Below are 18,744 nucleotides of genomic sequence, written 5' to 3'. Positions count from 1 at the left end.
CCTCCTTCCTAACATTTTGTCAGACATGACAGAGAATGGGCGTAAGGAAGGAATAAGGGTGATGAAGGTAGGGGTGGTCCCACCTCCCAACTAGACTTAGCATCCAACATGAAGCCATGGAAAGAAAGAAGCAGGAGTTAAGGGGCCTGAGTTCAAGTCCTGCCTCCCCCCCTCTTAGCTGTGACCTTTCTAAGCCGAGATGAAATTTTTGCAGATATAAAATGGGGGAATCGTAACACACCTTCAGAGACAGCACACAATGAGAAAGAATAGTGGAGAAAGAACTTTACAAAGTATCTGAGGGAGCTGCAAACCACAGGGCTGGAGCTATGTTGTCATGTACTCATAAATAAAAGATTTTATAGGCGCAAAACCACTGTCATAACTATTTCTGAATTGTCTGTGGCTGCTTTTAAGACACAGGAGTCAGTTTTGAGCATCTGTAAGGGACACATAGAGACTCAAAAGGCCCATGGGGCTTAAAATATTTACTACAGAGCAACTAGAAGAAAAGCTTGCTGATGACTGATAATACTATGTTAGTTACTTCTGATGTGACAGAAGTCATGGGACAACTATAGCTGGGGGCGGGGAGGGCATAGTCCAGGGTGGGAAAGCCTGGTGGTGGGAACATGAGAGTTTCTACCACAGCAGCGATGAGGAAACAGAGAATTCTGGGTAGGAAGGGAGCCAGCCTAGGACAATTCAATTCACTCCTATTCCTATAGTCCAGTGTCTTCAGCTAGACCGTTCAAACGGATCAAAAATGCAATAGGTTTTGCGCCTATAAAATCTTTTTGGGGATCATCAAATCCCCCAAAACATCAGCTGGGAATCCAGGCATCCAATCCCATGAGACTGCGGGAAACACTTCATAGTCAAAACCATAATAGAGGTCCTGCATGTGCATGGGAGCCCCTGCCAGCCCTCCACCTCCGCTCCACCCCCGACCTCCTCTCAGTTCCGGCTTTCCTCAGAACTGTTCTCCTTGATATCCTACCTAAGCACACAGCTCTGCCTGGGACCTTTCTGAAACACAAAGCAAAAGAAGCTCCTACTTGCTGGAACACGCCCATGTCCATTCCCGCACTGGCTGGCATCTGGCATTGTGAAACGTCCCTTAAAGGAAAAGCACTCACTTGCAGTTTTTACACTTGAGGCCAAAAAGCATCCCTTTCCCGCAGACGGTGCACGTCTGAGACATCCAGTACTTGGTGGAAAACCTGTGGGAAACAAACGGGAAATGTCCAAGGTGAGGCAGTGGCCACAGCCCCAGGATGGGAAGACCCATGGCTGGTATCTCTGGATTCCAGCCTTGCTTGTTCCAAGACAGGTGGTAATTAAGTTTAACCAAGTTGCTTAAACCACAAAGAGTCAGTTTCCTTGCCTGTAAAGTCGGGGTAATCATGACGGTGTGTTGAAGGTGTCGTAGCATCTGGGATGTAGGTAACCCCTCAAAGAACTGGGCTGTGACAGTGGTTACCTTGAGTGTTCAATATGGTCAGGAATTCACTCAACAAACACACTGCGGTTGGTCTACTCTTGACACATTTGGTTCTATAAGAGAGCAATGGGCCCTCCAAATCCAGTAGCAGCAGAGCGTTTCCCACCTCCACCCCCCACCAAACAGAAGCCTTTCCTGACCATCAGCCCATCTTCCCCCAGTCACCGCCACCTGCTGCAAACTGTGGAAGTCCCCACACATCACGGTAGGTCACCAATTCTGTTTGGAAGTCATTAGATTAACTCACAGATCACCCCTCGGGGCACTGTGGTTTGCTTTCTGCCTTGAGATAGGAGGCAGAGGTGGGGGCTGGACCCGGCAAAAGCACTGAAGGTTCCCAGGTCACAGTTAATTTTAATTTTCAATTTGCGCCACCACCGGCAGTAGTGGCTAATCTCCACTGCCTCCTCCGAGGGTCAAAGGGGGAAACTTGGCCGCAGTTACATAACTCAGACACAGGGAACTTTGAGGGGGGAGCCTGCCTCCCTCTGCTGCCCCCTCTTGTGGGATCTGGGTCAGACCTCCAAACACAGTGAGCCATCAGCAGTGTGGAGCTGCCACAGCTAAGCAAACAGTAATATTCACAGTGGAGAAGCTGGCTGGCCTGGGCTCCCTCTCCAGCTTTGGGCTTGGGCTTGTCTAAGCCCCTTTGCGTCTTAGCAGGGCTTAGTGGGTCTATTCTGCACGCTGGGGTGGCACAGAGGAGGGGATGGCAAAAGACCCCCGCTCACTGGGTAGCGTCACAGGAGGGGGAGGCAGGTGTGAGGGGCCTGCTGGCTGTTTTCTTTCCTCTCCAGCCTTGTCCTGTCCCCTGGGTGGGTGTTCTCTGCTGTCTGGCTCCTGCTGTGATAATTTTCATGACAGAGAGTGAGATCTGTTGCTGCTAGTGGTGTTTCTTATAAGACAGGGTTTTATTATGAAGCCGAGGCTATCCTTGAACTCTTGACCCTGGGCCTCGCCCTCCCGTGTGCTAGGACTGCTAGCATGTACCATTACACCCTACAACACACAGAATGGGATGTTAACATCATTTCTTTACCAGGCCGGGAGACTCTCCTTCCTGGCATCTAGCCAGGGACCAGGAATGCTGGGTGAGGCTGAAGAGCTGATGGTCACCTGAGGCCCTCACCGCACCAGAAAGACAGCTCTGGGGACCAAGGTGGCCAGCCTGCCTGATTCCCCTAGACACTGGGGTCTGAAGCTGGGCAGCACCAGGTTCCGGTGCAATAGTGAGAAAGCCCAGGGGTGGGAGCCAACCAGATGAGGCTGAGGGGACAGTGTCTCCAGCCAGGCAGGGGTGTGGCTGAGCAGCAAGCATGACCCAATCTGGAGCAGTGGCTGAACCAGAGATGTGGATAATACAGAGGTGAAAATGAACCATAGTCTCGGGCAACCCGGGAGTGAGCTGACCGAGGGATCGTAGCCAGCCCAAGGTGGGGCTGAGCCAGAAAACATTTTACAAGACCCTCGTCTTCCCTCCCCTCCCCTCCCCTCCCCTCCCCTCCCCTCCCCTCCCCTTCCCTCCACAACTCAGCCCCTAACCATTGCTCCACCTGGTCCATCATATTTCTCATAGCTACACCAAGGTTTCCCTTGGTCCAAGTTCTGACTTTTTTTTTTTTTTTTTTTCTTGTAAGAGCTGTTGATAAGCAGACAATACAGAGTGCTTGGTCCAGCCTGGCCCCTGGCTGAGGTTGTATGTCTGTGTTGTTTCTCTAGTGTTTCTCTCCTCAGGCCTCTGACAGACCTCTGGGGACTGTCATGGTTTGTTGGCAGACTCTCTGCTGACTGGCCAGCTCCCCGGGGACATAGAGCCACGTCCCACGGCATTGACACCAGCACTCTGTCCTACAACACTGACACTAGCCTTCTGTATGTCGGAAGGAAGGCTCCATGAGGGAGTGAAGAGGAGTCCAGCTAGCTGCCTGGGGACAGAAACACACCAGCAGTATCTCAGATCTCACAGGCTGAGCATAATCAACTAGCTTTCCGCCCCTTCCCTTATCTGCTCAGGCCTCAGTTTCCTCTCAGCGGTGAGTTGCACCACCCTGGACTGACTTCTCTTCTCCCCTGAGTCTGAGAAGAAACTGGAGCAACACGTAGAAAGCTCAATCTGGAAGAGTCACGGAGTTCTTGGAAAACAAATCCCAGGCTGTGGGGGATCTGAGGGAAGGCCTCCCATTCATCTGTTGGCCTGCTGCTTTAGGCTAACCTTTAGCACTGAGTTTAGCTGGCCACCTTGAGTTTCCTTGAGTAGAGAGCTCCACTGAAGTACTTATTAATATCAGCGAGGTGTGTGCATAGTACACTATACCATCTTATTAATAAGCAGGATGTATGAACTTGTGGAACTTGGCTTAATTCTTACGAGAAAATAAAGTTTCTTCTCTAACCATGGTTTGATGTCACACTCTCGGTAGCCTGCCGGACTTGTTTCGGGGGATATACAGTTTAATGCTATTTCTTTGAAGATCCTGACTGTGGTATCCCAGGGTCTTCCTTTCTTTCTCTCATGTGCTTTTGGATAATAATAATAAAAAAAATATCATTTGAATAAAAATGGAGCCCACAGAGGTTAAGTTATCTCATGAGGCTACAAAGATCTACCAGGAGGGATTAGAACCCTGCTCAGCCTGACTAGAAAGCCTCTGCTTTTAGCTGCCTGCTGTGGATTTGACCAAGGCAAGGCTGCGATCCAGACACTTCGATCCAGCCAAAGACAGGACACGACGATAATGTGGGAGCTGAGGATGGACATGTGACTGGTACCCACAGGAATCAGGTCCCCTTCATCACCATTAGCCTCCGACCTACCTGTGCTTGATGGAATTGCCAAGGTCTCTGCGTGGGATCTGTGGAGACCATCGAGGTACAGAGAGTGTGTCTGTGGGGACAAGAACAGACAGGAAGGTCAAAGGCCAAGTCATCTCTGCCCGGGGCCCTGGGAATAAAAAGGAGCCCCAACTTCACTGGCTTCAGAAAGATTCCCGGTTGCTTCAGCCTGCAGAGCCATGGCAGGTGGAGCCCCAGTTTAGGTCATGGGCTTGAGTCACAGGAGACTCCCCAGACAGGGCAGGCAGCAGATGCCTTTAAATATGTCAGCCGAGGTAGGGCTGCAGAAGCATACCAGTCAGTCCCGTGCTCAGGCTGAGCTAGGAGGATCTCAAGTTCAAGGTTATTCTGCGCTACATTGTAATAAAAGCAAAGAAGAAAGGAAGACGGATGGAAGCTACATGTGTGGGACGGTGGGACGACTCAGTGATGGATGAAGGCTTTGCCAACAAACCTGAACACCTGAGTTCGATGGCTGGGTCCCCCACTTGTTGGAAGGAGAGACCTGATTCTTGCAAGTTGGCCTCTGACCTCCAAACATGTGCCGGCATACACATACAACTGATTAATTAATTAAATGCTATTAATTAGTGATTAATAATCAATTGTTATTTCTTTAAAGGCCTTGATTATAATACAATAACCAAGTTCTAGATCTTCTGAAATCCTGAGCCCCACGGCCACCCCACCCCTATTGCCTGCACCCTCACCAGCCTCCTAGAAGTCCTTGGCAGGCAGCAGACATAAAACAGCCCTAGACAGACAGGGAGAGAGGCAAGTGGCCAACCCCATGCCAGCACCCACTTCTCAGCCAGATGGATGGAGCCTTCTGGGGCCCTCAGGGCTACAGATGCAGTCGTCATTTCTCACAGCCATTGTTATGGAGTGCTGCTATCATTGGGAGAGCTGGGCATGTCAGAACACATTGGGGAGCATTTAACCCCAGCCTGCTCTATCTTCTATCTAGTGATGGTCCCGGCCATCTGAAAGCTGTTTCCAGAGACCTCTACGCTGCCCTTGAAAAGCCGGGTCCCATTTTAGCAAGAGCTGATGTTTTTTCCAAGCCCCAAATGCTAAAGAAGACTGAAGAAAGAAACAGCTTGATCGATTCATAAGACCCGCAGCCTGCACGATGTTTAACTAAAGTTCAACACCCATTTTCCTACTCAGTTCTGTTCCTGGGGTAGATAAAAAAAAGAAAAATAATATTCTTTAAAAATATTTCTCCATGTCAATCCCTTTTTCAGAATGACATCGGGCGTGGTAGGAAAGATACTACCCATTAATGCTGAAAGGCTGAACAGGAAAAGGTCAGCCTCCTCTGAGCCATTTATATAATGGGAAGTACTGAATGAGAGTCCACTCACAGGCCATTAGTACTGCTTGACTAGAGTTGAGTTGAGCAAGACTGAGAGGAAAAGCAGTGAGAGTGATTAGTAATGTCTGCCCTGAGTGAAGAAGGAGGTAGACCTTACAAGTCTTGAGGCTGATTAGTAATGTCTGCCCTGAGTGAGGCAGGCAGTAGACCTTACAAGTCCTGAGATGTATTAGTAACGTCTGCCCTGAGTGAGGCAGGAGGTAGATCTTACAAGCCTCGAGATTGATTAATAATGTCTGCCCTGCGTAAGGAAGGAGGTAGCTCCTACAAGTCTTATATATATTTACTTCTCTATAAAAACAAGAACCAAATCTTCATCTTTGCATTTATCTCAGAGCAAAGTGCTTGGGGTTGAGTATGGTCTTAGCACATGTTTAATGAACCCAAGGTTATTGTGCCAGAGTTTATTGAATACGTAGTATATGCCAAGATATTCTCTGTATACTTAATAGCCAGAAGCTACGCCTTCTTGCACCCAGTACCATAGCTATTCCCATTGTGCTAAGGAAGGCAAAGGGGTCAAGGAGATGTACCAATCTGGTCACAGTCACACACACAGCAGGTGCAAGTAGACGCAAGTGTAAATGTTCAGAAGGTCTCCCTAAGGAGAAGATAGCTCTGTGGGTAAAGTGCTTGGTATACAAGCATAAGGACCTGAGTTCAAATCCTCAGCTCCCATGCCTAAGAGCTGGGAATGGAAACAAACATGTATCTATCATTGCTGCAACGGGGAGGCAGAGCCCAGTGCACACACACATGCAGACATGTATACACATATGCTTGCACAGACACAGGCACACACAGAGACACACATGTGTCCATAGACACACAGACAGACAAAGAAACACACATCACACACACATATATACACACATGCATCCACAGACACAGGCACAGACACACAGAGACATACAGATACACACTCACAGACAGACATACACACATATGCACACACACACAGACAGGCACAGGTACAAACACAGACATACACAGACACACACATGTGTGTGCACAGATGTCAGCACAGGCACAGACACACAGAGACATACAGATACACACTCACAGACAGACATACACACATATGCACACACAGACAGGCACAGGTACAGACACAGACATACACAGACACACACATGTGTGTGCACAGATGTCAGCACAGGCACAGACACACAGAGACATACAGATACACACTCACAGACAGACATACACACATATGCACACACAGACAGGCACAGGTACAGACACAGATATACACAGACACACATGTGTGTGCACAGATGTCGGCACAGGCACACATGCAAACATACATGCACACACATACACACACATATGAGTCCACAGATGCACACACAGACACATAGAGACATGCAGAAACACACTCACAGACAGACAGACAGACACACACACACACTCATACACACAAACAGATACAGGCACAGACATAGACATAGACACACACAGACACACACATGTGTGTGTGCACAGACATAGGCACATGCACACATGTACACACATATGCATGCAGACATAGGCTCAGGCACAGCACACACACACACACACACACACACACACACACAAAAACAAAAAACAAAAAAAAAAACAAAACAAAAAAAAAAAAAACAAGTAAAGCACCCAGAGTGGCATTCGTACCAAGTTTCAGACTCCTGATCTGGAAGTTTCTGTAACTGCCTGCCTGTCCTGAAAAGAAGCATGCTCAGATGACGGTCCCAGCTCCGGCGGGGACGGGGACGAGTCATCTCAGGCTATGAGCATCTCCCATTAGCTCCCTGTGGTACTTAGTCCCCATCTGGCCCCTTTGCTCAGGGCAGACACAATTAAGCTCTGGGGCTAGCTTTCACTTTGCAGGCTGGGCTTGCAGGGTGGGGGGGGGGGATTGGAGGGGGTGCATCCTGTCAACTGCACTAAACAGTGGAGCCTCATTAGTCTGGAGCCGTCACTCCCGGGGCTTGGATTTGTCTGTGGGCGTGAGACTAGAAGTCCAAGAGCCTCTCTGTTGCTTCCTTTGTTTGGGTTTCATTAAACTTGCCAACGGGTGCCTCAGAGCAAGGGAAGCGGCTGGAAGGGGAAAGGGAAGAAAGAACAAAAAAACCGATGGGGAACGGAGGCCTTATCATAACAGGAAAGGCAAATAACATTTACGGCAATTAAACCGATCCAGAGACTTCTGCGTAACAACCAAAGTGTCTATTAAGATGTCTCCGTAGCTGGTGGAAGCGCTTTCCCACCCTAATTTTCTGATAACAAGACAGAGTCTTGCTCAGCGCTGCTGTCTTCATTCTCAGGTGAAGCATAATAGAGGCCTGAGATATTTCCCTCGCCAGCATGGGAAGGGGAAGTTAGGAGGAAAACTGTCCTCATTCCTAGATAGGGCGGGGTGCAGAAACTCTTTAAGAAACACCTCTGAATAGAACAGGGGACACCAAGCAGGAGCTCTGGCCTTTGAGATCACTCGGGAAATCGGAGAGTCAAACAGAATACCTCACAGAAGGGTCTGACCTTAATAAAGTGTCTGCATTATATACATTCTTGGTTTGGATTGGTTCGGTTTAGTCAAGTTTTTGAGGCAGTCTCAGGTAGCCCAGGCTGGCTTCAGTCTTGCTATGTAGCCCAGGCTAGCCTTGAATTCACAATCCACCCGCCTCCCAAGTGTGGGGATTACAGGCAAGTACTGCTGTGTCTGGCCCACATGATATGTAAATTTGTTACAAAACTTCAAACTCTGATCCGGAGAGTTTGAAACCAGGCATGAGGGGGATAAAACCAGGAGAGGTATGAGATATATCAGACAAAACAGGAAGAGGAGAAAGCAGAGGGAAGGAAGAATGAAAAGGAAAAGAAATAAGAAAATTAGAAATGAGAGAAATAGTAAGCTGGGTGGTGCTAGCACAGGGTTGTAGCCCTGGCTACTGGGCAAGGTGAGGCCAAAGGTTTACAAGCTTAAGGCCAGCCTGGGCTAAGGAGTGAGTTCAAGGCAAGCCTGAGCTAAGGAGTGAGTTCAAGGCCAGTCTGGGCTAAGGAGTGAACTCAAAGCCAGCCTGGGCTAAAGAGTGAGCTCAATAAAGGTCAGCCTGGGCTAAGGAATGAGTTCAAGGCCAGCCTGGGCTATGGAATGACTCCAAGGCCAGCCTGGGCTATGGAATGACTCCAAGATCAGCCTGGGCTAAGGAGTGAGCTCAAGGTCAACCTGAGTGACTTAGGCAGACCCCGTCTCAGTAAATGAAAGGGAAGGGGGTGCTGGGAATGAGATCCAGTGATGGGGTTTGCTTGGTGAGTGGCCCTGGGAGCTTCCCTAGTAACAAGGAAACTAGAAGGGGAACGGACAGGAGGTAAGAGGACAGCAGGGGAGGGGAGAGGGGATTATCGGAAGGAAATAACCAGCTACTCTGGGTGAAGGTCACTACCTGTCCAGCACCACTGTAATCCTCCGAGTCCATACGCCACACGCACTATCCCACTGGAGCCACGTGTGACCATGTACAGATGTTGTCGACCTTTCCACCATAGTCTCTCCCTTCCTTTCATTAGCAAGATACCAAGAAATCATCCCATTTGCCTACGGGCAGATAAAGGCCAAACGGAGTCACAACAAACAACAGCCCATTTTTTTCTGGTGGGAACACTGAGGCTTCAACCTGGCAATGCCTGCTACCTCTATCTGGGATGAGCAGAAGACACGATGAATTCCAACCCATTTTAAGTCCTGTCTTCAGAAACAGGGAAGGGAGAGAAAAATATATCCTTCCCTCTGGGTCAGGTTATACATACCTTGGTTTTGACCCGCATGAGACTCATCGCAGACTTCTGACCTTTTGAACTACGAGGCTAACCAATCAGATGTGTGGTTTTTTTTTTAAACTACTGGGTGTGTAGAAATCTGTTACAATAATGATACAAAGCCTATACAGCTCCTTTGCTGTACCAAAAGTGGCTTCAAGAATTGGGATATAATGAACAGTGTAGGCAAGCTTTCTACACTTGAGCCTCCCCGGGAAATAGAAAGCAAATGGCTGAACAGAAGAGAGCCTCCTGGGAAATAGAACAGTCTAGACTTGGGGGTGGGGTCAAGGTGATGGGAACTTGGTCTTCAGCACTAGAATAGTTGCAGGCTGTTTTCTTTTTTGTTTTTGTTTTTGTTGTTTTGTTTTGTTTTGTTTTTTTAAGAAATTTATGAGCTCCCTGGTGGCCAAGGTGAGTAGATCCTGCCTTTATTTTCAGCTTAGCGAGGTGAGAACGGGAGAGCACTTGAGCTGGCCAGAGAACAGCCATAGGAGTGAGCTCTGGGTTAAACTGAGAGGCCCCACCCACCTCACTACCACCAAAGTGTGATCCATGCTGGTGCCCAACATCAGCTCCTGTTGGGGGCCGACTTTTAGCAGAAAGCGGCTATCAGCTTTGCAGCCATCTTGAGCCATATACCCTGACATGAGACTTGGATTATAATAGCCTACAACAGCTGAGCACACTCTGATAATCTTGGTTTAGATACCTTGGGTGTGTGAGATTAAAGGTGTGTGAGATTAAAGGTGTGTGATTTAAGAGTGATCTAGAGATCAGATTTAGAGACAAGACCTAAGGGCATGACTTAAAGGCGTGACCAAAAGGCATGGCTTAGAAGTGAGACATATAAAAGGCAGAGGCAGACAGCAGAGAATCAGACTATAGATGAGAGAATCAGACACTTAAAGGAAGAGAGACTGAAGAATAAACGGGATTGAATCACACTCTATCTGGTCTCCATTCTTCGAGTCTGCCCTCACTCTCTCTCTTGCTGAACCCCGACCCACAGACTGGAGCGGCAGCTTGTGCCAGGATACAGTGGCTGCCAAACACAGGGCAGCCCGGGCCTCAACATTTTGCTCGGGCCGCAACATTTTTTGGCAGCCCGAACGTGGGGCTAGTGCGGGTCTCAACATTTTTTGGTGCCCAACATGGGGCTAGTGTGACTCACAACATTTTTTGGCGCCCAACGTGGGACAGCTTAGGCCCCCAACATTTTTTGGCACCCAATGTGGGGCATCTGCAGCTTGGGAATATATGCAAACAGAACCTCTTCCCCAGATAAGCACTGGATCTGGCCCATTCCAGGGTTCAGTTAATGGGTCTTTCCAGAGGACTGTTGCAAAATTCTTTTTGCTATCAGGATGCCAGAATCTATCTGCAGCAGATTTTCCTTCAGAATCCAAAGTTAAAAAATTTAAAATAAAGAGTGCATGATGAAGGATATTTCTGGGGGATCCCTTGGTAGGGTACCAATGGAAAAAAAGGAAAGATGCGAACATCATGTCCATTTTACAGATGGCAATTGGAGGCGCAGCTGCTTTACTGGAAAGCTGTGTGTGAAGCTCGGACTACTGGGCTTGGAGCTGACTGACACAGAGCCTTAACTGTTGTGCATGTCCCAGATGGTATCAGGCCTCCTTCAGCTTGTTGCTGCCCCTTCTACGGTGCTGTGGCAGAGTACTTGACAGGCAAAGTTTTATCGTACCTCCAGATTTCTGGGGTTTTAGTCTATCATGGTAGAGCATGTGGCAGGGAGAGCTGCTCTGCCTTGTGGACAACCAGGAAGCAGAAAGAAACAGGCTATGCTATGACCTTCAGTGCTGCTTCTATTAACCCATGGATCTCTTTAAACAACATCCCCACCCTGGGATAAGCGCACCCCTTGGAAACTGTGTCCATAGCTTACAAAGCATGGCCAACTTGCTCAGAGTCCCCAGCTAGTGCTGAGCGGAGTTCTAAGCCAGTTCCTATAAATCTTAAGCCGCATTCCCCATGTTTCCCATCTATCATTGTATCCCCTTCTGAGGCAAATGTGACAATCACTTTAAGCACCATGCCTTCCTAGAGTCGACACGGATGGGAAGCAGAACGTGGAAGTCTCTAAAAGCCCTTGCAGAGATGAGGAGGCATTCCTAATCATCACCATTTCCACGGAGATAAAGACCTGAGCTCACAACATTAATGTGGACAGCCAGCAAGTATTGAGCACCTACTGTATGGAGGACCTAGGTAGTGTGATTTAGATTCAGGATTCCGTTTGATCCCACAGTTGTATTTTAGGTGGGGATGGTGGGGTCTGAGCTCGGACAGTTGGGAGCCAGAGAGTCGGTATGGAAAACTCATAAATGACACAGGAGTTCCAAACTGTCCTTAAACTTGCATTATGGGAATGAGTGACAACTCAGCCATATTCACATTGACTAGAAAATTCTCTGAGCCCAAAGAGATCTGCAACTAATAAAATTTAATCCATTAAACTTCTGATTCGAGGCCACAAGCTAGGTATCAGTCACGTCCCACTAATTTATCTAGGATGCCCTGCATGTCTTGACTAAAGCTGCCCATCCCATTCACACAGTGGGTGAGAATTCTATTAGCTTTAATATGTAACTCAAATATAATATATATCAGATCTAAAAGCATTTTAATTATGTGCTGTCTCCAAAGGTTACAGCTCTGTGAAGCTTTGGGACCAAGTGGAGTTTATTCACGGACTTAGACCTAACTTTCTCCTGAGCAAATATAGCCCACTCCCCCATCTTCAAACATCATTGTGAAATCTCTTAACGACTTCATAGGGGGTCACACGGCACTGGCCAGTGTGTTGATGAAGGTGGGTGTGATAACTACACTTCACTAACAGGCTGATGACTTGGCTTGGTGGGTGATGGCCTTTGTTACCCCAAGCCTGACCACTTGAACCTGATCCCTGGGACCCACATGGTAGAAGGAGAGCGCAGATTCCTATAATTTCCCCTCCAGCTGCTACCTACATGCCTTGGCAGGTGCACCAAACCCCAGTAGTCAAAATGAATTGTAATCAAAGAAAACTGGGGGCCAGCTCGGCAGTGAAGGTGCTTGCCACTGAACTTGATATCCTGAGTTTAATCCCTACAAGGTAGGAGAGAAACATGTGAGCATGTGCAGACACCACACACACACACACACACACACACACACACCCCAAAAAAGATTCACTATCAGCTTGACTGGGTTTAGACTCATTTAGGAAGCTCCCTTGTGGGGCATGCCCATCCGGGTGCTTCCAGAGAGGTTTAACTGAGGAGAGAAGACTTACCCTGAGTGTGGTAGCACCATACTGAGGGCTCTGATTTCAGATTGAATAAAAATGGACAAAGGAGAAAGCAAGTTGAGCCCTGGCATCCATCTCTCTCTGCTTCTTGACTGTGGATGTCATGTGACCAGCTGCCTTAGGCTCCTGCCCCCATGTCTTCCCCACTGTAGCCTCGAACCATCAGCCACAGTAAACTTTTCCTTCCTGAAGCTGCTTGCGTTGGGTGTTTAGTCCCGGCTATGTGTTTTCTGGTGTGGTGGACTTTGATGCCCTGCTATGGAGGACTTTGGTGGCCTGCTATGGAAAACGCTCTTGTAGAAGGGGTTGACGGTGGTGCTCAGATGAGATTCAGGTGGTCCTGACACAGCACAGAGCTGCTTACAAGGATTGGAAGGGAGCTCCTGAGGATTCCCTGTGGTACTGAGGCCAAGTAAGAGATAATCGTGAATCCACCTGTCTAGGGATGGGGGTTGTTGACTCTGGTTTCCATCATGTGGGATGTCAGTCAGCTAGTGAGGTGGCTCGCTCTCATCACCAAGAGGGAGAGTTAGGACAGAGAGTGGACCTGAGTTATCAACGTCAACCCCCACCTCCCGAGACTCACTTCCTCCAGCTAGACCACCCTTCAAAAGATTGTACAATCTTCCAAAACAGCGCCACCAGCCAAGGAGGGGATGTCCAACCGCATAAATGGAGATGCTAAGGTCAAGCTCCTGGATATACTGTAGGGATCAGGGTGGAGATCTGACCCAGAACACAAGGCTCCTGAGGGGACAGAAAACCATCCAGTATTTCTGAATGAGGAGCCCTAACAAGGGGTGATTCACCCAATGCAACGTGGGAGGAAGAATGTGGAATTTTCCAGCAGGCAGATGTGTGATCAACACTAGCTCTGTCATGTACAAGCAGAGGGACCTCGGACCCACTATCCTGACTCTCTGGCCTCTCACAAAAAAAGAGAATCATAAGATTGTCTTTATGGGGCTGTTAGAGTCATGGTTAGAGTTCACTCCGCACAGCGCCTGATACATTGTTGCTGCTGAGAATGACAACATCATATTCATCATCACGGAAGCTGAGGCCAGTTAGAACACTGCAAGCTCTCTGCTGTCTGTGATTTAGGGCAGAGGTTGGTCCACTTGACCCTTGAGTCTAATGAGGCCGGTTGTCTGGTTCTGTAAATATACTTTGATTGGCACACAGCCAAGCTCAGACACTGATGTGTTGTTATTTGTGGCTGCCTTGCCACAAATAATTGAGAATTGAGAGCCGATGACGGAGACAATGTAACTCACAGAACCAAAAATAGTGATCAACTGGACTATTATAGATGTAGAGTAAAAAGTTATAAAAATCATTTTATAAAATATATACAGGCTTTTTCTTTACTCCTAGACCTGAGCAAAAGAATGCAGGTTCACTAGTTCCAGAAAGTGGAACTGAATGTAAGATTTCAGGCCTTCACTGCCTGGGATACATTCCAGGAGGAGCACATTATCCCTGAGTCAGAGGACACTTGCTGGATTAACATTCCTTAAGCCTCAGGGAAGAGAACCCACCTGTGGGTGGGGAAGACCCAAAGCAGGAAGACACATTCCTGACCACAAAGAGAAATACAAGTCATCTAGGTGAGACTGAGAAATAGTTGGGCAAGTGACAGAGCACCAACTGAGAAATAGTTGAGCAAGTGACATGATAAGACTACATTTTGAGAATAGAGTGTTTTCCACATGACCCTGATTCACTTAGGTTTTGTTCCTCTGGAATTCTCTGCTATTTTTATTGTTATATTTCCTTAGCAACCTTTCACCCCCTCCTCACTCTCTAGGTTTGTGGTTTCCCCCTTTAAAAACCCTTCTCAGACTGACTGGCTTTGTTGATTCAACTCCTGCGTGAGTGAACGAATTGACCTTGGCTAGCCAACTCTCCCTAATAAACCTCTGCTGATTGCATCCAGGTACGGTGTCTTGCGATTTTTGGGTGGCCATGATTTCCCGAGACTTGAGTAAGGGTCTCCTGAGTTTGGGGGTCTTCATAGACAAAGTTCATCCATGTCTGAGAGATTCATTTCCTTAGCCAACTAGATTTCTTCCTACCCTAACTCCACCTTGGAGTCACTAGGCCTGGGTTCAAGACCCACTTACTGGTGGAAACCCTTTGACAAATGATCAAACCAAAATATCAAAAAGCCCTTAGCGTCTCTCCTCTGCTCACTTAACCTAGCAGCTGCAGGACACAGGGGGAGTCACATCAATCTTAGCCAAAATGCTAATGCCAGGGGCCGAGAGAGGGTTCAGTCAGTAAAGTGCTTGTCACACAAGCATGAGGGCCTGAGTTCAAATCCCCAGCACCCATGGAAAAAGCCAGGGGTGGTGGTGTGTATCTGTATGTGTAGTGTTGGGGGGTGGGAGGCAGAGACAGGGAGACCCACCCACCAAGGCTCATTGACCAGCCTGACTTGCTGAATGGGCAAGCTCCAAGCTTAGAGAGAGACCCTATCTGAAAAGATAAGGTAGGGCGTGACTAAAGAAAACAATACTAACCTCTGGCCTTCGCATGAATATGCCTGTGCTTGCACACACATGAACATGTACACACATAAGCCACAGATACACAAATGCTAACTCTAGCCTGTGTCCCTCCATTTCTTTTCTCTCCCTCTTCTCACCTTCCTTCCTCCTTTCTTTGTTTTTTTTTTTTTTTTTTCCCAAGACTGAGTCTCACACAGCTGAAGATGGACTTGAACTCCTGATCAGACCCTCAGCTTCCACCTGCTGAGTGCTGGGATTGCAAGTGTGTATCACCACGCCCAGCTCAGTTTGTGTTCTTCCTGCCCCCTGCAGTCTGCTGGTGGAATATTCCTTGAGACAATGACATCTCTGCCGACAGGTCACTGCTGAAACCATGTCAGCTCACAGAGCAGAGGAACAAGAAAATTAACTCCCACTGCAGCTGTCTGGCTTCATTAATGAGATTTTTCTAGTTGTTACTTTATCAAAGCAGAGAAAAGACCTTGAGGATATGTGAGCCAGAATCAGAGGCGGGTGGTGGTTGCGGGGAGAGAAGATGAAGGAGATGCCTCTGGGGAGTGTAACCAGGTGGAAAAGTACCCTGGGAAGACAGGTGAGTGTGGGGGTGGGAGAGGGGAAGGCAGGAGCAAATGGTAGGTGAAAGACAAAGAGGAGGAGCAGTGTGTGAGAGGGAGAATCGGGGAAAGTGAAGAGGGTGTGTCAAGAAGATACTACAGTGAGGGTCCCTATCCAAGTTCTGTGTCACCTGTCCCCTCTATCCATGTGCTGGCTAAGGTCTTAGATTCTAGAGGACAACCTAGCAATGCTACTTCCCCAAGCCAAAGTAATTGCCAACTGATGTCTCAACTCTTCCTTTAGAAGAGAAGCTTCTTTTAGCAGCAGCAGAGAGATGACAACAACAGAAATCCCACAACTGGTCAAAATGCAGAGATAACTTACCACGAGGTGTCCGAGCCCCAGCTGAAACATCTACCACCCTACCCCTGCACCTAAAGCTCAGGGGACATCAAGGAAGAGGGGACAGAAAGACTGCGTGAGCCTGAAGATCAGACAGTGCTGGGACAGTGTGTCCTCTAGGTATGACAGAGGAGCTGCATCTATACAATCTTCACAATATGGTCATCCAAGCAAGATCAAAACGGCGACAATACCAGGTGACGTGCCAGTGTGGTTGAGGGAAATCTTCTAAGGCTTTCCCCAGGTGAAGAACTGCAGAAAATCAATGGCTGCAGAGCGAGAAAATCATTTTTTCCCAGGAACTCGACCCCCTGACAGATTATCTAATCCCAAGTGGTCAGCCCTAAACATGTGTACATATAAACAACACTAAGTCATGGGGTGCTGAAGTCATGGGGGCTGAAATCATGGGGGCTGAAATCATGGGGGGGCTAAGGTCATGGGGGGCTGAAATCATGAGGGGGCTAAGGTCATGGGGGCTGAAATCATGGGGGGCTAAGGTCATGGGGGCTGAAATCATTGGGGGGCTAAGGTCATGGGGGGCTGAAGTCATGGGGGCTGAAATCATGGGGGGCTAAGGTCATGGGGGGCTGAAGTCATGTGGGGCTGAGGAGGTCATAGGAGCTGAGGTCATGGGGGGGCTGACGTCATGGGGGTTGAAATCATGGGGGCTGAAGTCATGAGAGGGACTGAAGTCATGGGGGACTGAAGTCATAGGGACTGAAATCATGGGGGGCTAAGGTCATGGGGGCTGAAATCATGGGGGACTAAAATCATGGGGGCTGAAGTCATAGGGGTCTGAAATCATGGGGGCTGATGTCATGGGGGGCTGAAGTCATGGGGGCTGACATCATGGGGGGCTGAAGTCATGGGGGGCTAAGGTCATGGGGGCTGGCGTCATGGGGGGCTGAGGTCATGGGGGACTGAAGTCATGAGGGCTGAGGTCATGGGGGGCTGAGGTCATGGGGGGATAAAGTCATGGAGGGTTGCTGCAATGATGGGAGGGGTTGGAGGGAGCCCTGCCTTCCCCGGGATCAGAAGACAGACACACTTGGAAGCCTGCCTTTTATCCGCTCTTTCTCTCAAGTTTTTACTGCTACGCTTTGAAAAGAAGGGGACACGCCAAGATGTCAGACTCATTCAGTGTAATGAGATGACACAGTTACAACAGAAACGGAACTCAGATATTATCGAGAAATCTAGAATAATCCTGACAGTTACTGCCCTGCCTCACTCTGTTGGGGTGAAGTGCTTGTGAAATCGATTATGCACAGGGAATTCATAGGCTAGGGAAGGAATGCTTGCCTCAGACCCTGGGGCCAGGGCCTTGCTTACACAGCAAGTAGCTGGGGGCAAATGGCCTTAGAATTTTTGACAATTCAAAGTCACTGTCCCGAAGACAGGCATCACCATGGGTAGGTACTATAGTGACCCACTGAGGCCAGGTGAAATAGACAGTCCCTCCCTAGCCAGGTGACAGAGCTACTAAATGAAGGCCATCACTTGTTTCTATCCTAGCCTTTGCTGACACTCCCCAGAGTATAGTCCCATCATAGCACGAATCTGTGGTGTGTGTTTACTGGGAACAGGTGTGTGTACAGGTGTGTGAAGTAAGCGTGCACACATGTACACAGAGGCCTGAGGACAACCTTAGCTGTTGTTCTTCAGATGCCATTCACCATTTCTTTTTGAGACAGGGACCATCATTGGCTTGTAATTCATCCAGTAGGCCAGACTGGCTGTCCAGCAAGCCGCAGAGATCCACCTTTCTCTGCCTCGCCAATGCTGGGTTTACAAATGTACAGTACCACCATCTCTGGCTTTAAAACTTCTTAAAAATCACATCCATTTACTAATCGTCTCACTGGGGTTTTTATCGCTGTGAAGAGATGCCACAGCCAAGGAAACTCTTAAAAGGGAGTGCATGCAACTGGGGGCTTGCTTATAGTTTCAGTTTATCATTATGTCAGGGAGCATGGCAGCATGCAGGCAGGTGAGGTGCTTGAGCAGGGTCTGAGAGCTTTACATCCTGATCCACAGGAGGAGGCAGAGAGCCACTGGGCCTGGTATGGATTTGTGAAACCTCAAAGCCCATCCCTGTAGTAGAAAATAATTATAATCTTGGCCTGGGGGCTTCTACCCTGTTCCTTTGGTTATTAAATCCCCAGATTAAAAAATACACTCACAGCCTTCATATATACAATAAGATTTAGGTAGCACAATAGCTGGGCAGCTGCCTACCCTCCAGCTGATAGGATCTATTTCCCTATTGAAACTCTGAGTTATCACTTACTATTTGCTATGTTCCATCTGGGCTGCTCTTAACTCCAATTGGGCAGCCCTCAGGTTCACGTTCTCTTGGCCCTGAGCCCATGGTGGCTCTCCTCCCTCCCGCATGATCTTCCTTTAGCCCATAATGGCTTCCTTCTTTTTTTTCCTCCATCCC

At 48.4% G+C, this 18,744-nt stretch overlaps 1 protein-coding gene across 2 annotated transcripts in view; it reads right to left on the bottom strand.

The window, feature by feature from the left end:
- Ksr2 (kinase suppressor of ras 2) overlaps positions 1-18,744 on the bottom strand; it is a 367,151-nt gene that overhangs the window by 108,190 nt on the left and 240,217 nt on the right. For both annotated transcript variants that reach the window (XM_076922578.1, XM_076922577.1), the window contains exons 6-7: positions 4,319-4,388; positions 1,140-1,223 (exon numbers count right to left, since the gene is read on the bottom strand). In XM_076922578.1, the coding sequence (XP_076778693.1) occupies positions 1,140-1,223; positions 4,319-4,388 (154 nt within the window). The remainder of the gene's footprint in view (positions 1-1,139; positions 1,224-4,318; positions 4,389-18,744) is intronic.

This window comes from Arvicanthis niloticus, chromosome 24 (genome assembly GCF_011762505.2).
Source record: "Arvicanthis niloticus isolate mArvNil1 chromosome 24, mArvNil1.pat.X, whole genome shotgun sequence".
Classification (NCBI taxonomy): Eukaryota; Metazoa; Chordata; class Mammalia; order Rodentia; family Muridae; genus Arvicanthis; species Arvicanthis niloticus.
This window is presented reverse-complemented; position numbering and strand designations above follow the sequence as displayed.